Here is a 1,812-nt window from a genome sequence, read left to right as displayed (position 1 = left end):
AGGAGCAGTTTAGCAGCCAAGAACAGCAGGAGCACTGTGCTGCTGCCCACACCTCTCTTCCGCAGCTCCCAGTGCTGGGTAGGGAAAAGTTGCCAAGACATTGGCAGAGCAGTCTGGGCTTTAAGGATATTCAGCTCGGATGACGAGTCACTTTAGCTTCCGTCTGTATGGGGGAACATGGACATACAGGTTTTATAAAAATAGCCTTTCATTTTTCAGCCGATAGTTATGATATTTTCCTCGCTGACAGGAAATATCTGAGGATTATCTTTGCCCACCAAAGGAAAATGAAAGAGAGTAAATATCATGGGATGTTCTCCCCATTGATTAGGTTTTGTTTTATGGTTTCCAAATAATTTAGAAATGTTGTGGAATTAATAAGAGATAAATCACTAGAAAACCACCTGGGATGACACCTATGTTGATTTCAGTGAATCGATCGTCACTGAGCACGAGAAGCATGTGCACGGGCCTCTTCCCCATGCTTCCTTTGATGGATGGCAACACAAGGAGAATGGTGGTTGTGTGCATCAGTCCAACCAGCAGCCTCTCTGCCAAGGAGAATAACAGCAGATATGAAAAGGAAAAGGCTTCTGGGATCATTGGGCCTGATCTGCTTGACTTTTACTTCAGTAGTTACAGGAAACAAATGGTTTGCTTGGGGCAAAAAGGAAACCCAGGGCTCTGTGCAGCCTGGCAGCTCCAGCAAGAGTGGTCTGGACTGCCCCACCTGGGGAAGCTGACTGCATGCTGATCTGGCCTAGAACTTGCCAGCAGAATTAATTAATGTCACAGCACATCAGGAGGAGGGAGGGCAGCAGGAGGATCTGTCTGTGGAAGGAAACATTCTGGCTCTGCTGGCACATGGAGCCAGAGGGACCGGCCGGAGGGAAAACGGGCATCTGTTCGCAGCGGCACGCAGGGAACGCCACAGGTTGTCCTAAACTCGAGTTGCATCTGCATGGTAAATCTGTACAGTGAATCTAATTGCACATTGACACATTTCGTACGATGCTATGCATCAGTTTGTGCACAAAAGCCTTATGGCAGATGAGCCTTAGGACTGTTGAAAGAAGGGATCCCAAAATGGTGTCAAAAAGGAGTGTATGGTTTGAGAGGTTTGTGGTGATGCGGCAGTGCGGGTGCCAGGCCGCCCTACAATGAGCCAGGGCCAGGGCGGGATTCCGCCCCATGGCCTCATGTCCATGCTGAGGCAGGCAGGAGCCGTGGCACAGCCCGTCCCAGCAGCACCGCTGCGTGACACCGCATTTCTGTACGGCTCCGTGCAATTCAACAACAGCAACAAAAAAAAAAAAAAGGGATCATCCCGGGGCCGCCCCTGGCGCAGAGCTGCAGGCGGTGGAGGAGCCGACCCGCGGCCCGGCTCAGCGGCACAGCCACGGCGGCCGCGCCCGCTCCGACGGACGCAGAAAGCCGAGCGGCGCCGCGGCGGCTCCCGGCAGGGCGGGGCGCCCCGAGCGGGCCCGGAGGCGGGGCGGGCCGAGCGGAGCCCGGCCGGATGTGAGCGGAGCGGCCGCTTCCTGTTTCCCGCAGTTCTCTCTCCCCGCCTTGGGTGGTGGCCGCTGCCTCGTCTCCGCTCGCAGGCACAGGGCGGAGGCGGCCGCGACACGGTGCGGAGCCCGCCGCCGGCTGCTTTCTCGCGCGGCGCTCCCGCCCCGCTCGGCAGCCGCGATGCAGGCCATCAAGTGTGTGGTGGTGGGCGACGGGTGAGTGCGGCGGCGCGGACCCCCTCGGTCGGGCCCGAGCCCGAGCCCCCGCGGATCCCGAGGGCGGGTGGAGGCCCGGGGGCGG

General features: G+C 57.6%; 1 protein-coding gene across 2 annotated transcripts in view; it reads left to right on the top strand.

The window, feature by feature from the left end:
- Positions 1,529-1,812, top strand: part of RAC1 (ras-related C3 botulinum toxin substrate 1 (rho family, small GTP binding protein Rac1)) — a 13,947-nt gene continuing 13,663 nt past the window's right edge. The window contains exon 1 of one of the 2 annotated variants that reach the window (XM_021411234.1): positions 1,529-1,727. In XM_021411234.1, the coding sequence (XP_021266909.1) occupies positions 1,693-1,727 (35 nt within the window). In that variant the 5' untranslated portion in view covers positions 1,529-1,692. The remainder of the gene's footprint in view (positions 1,728-1,812) is intronic. The other variant, XM_021411235.1, reaches the window with a different exon arrangement.

This window comes from Numida meleagris, chromosome 13 (genome assembly GCF_002078875.1).
Source record: "Numida meleagris isolate 19003 breed g44 Domestic line chromosome 13, NumMel1.0, whole genome shotgun sequence".
Lineage (NCBI taxonomy): Eukaryota > Metazoa > Chordata > Aves > Galliformes > Numididae > Numida > Numida meleagris.
Note: the sequence above shows the minus strand (reverse complement) of the source record. Positions and strands in the feature narration are given on the sequence as shown.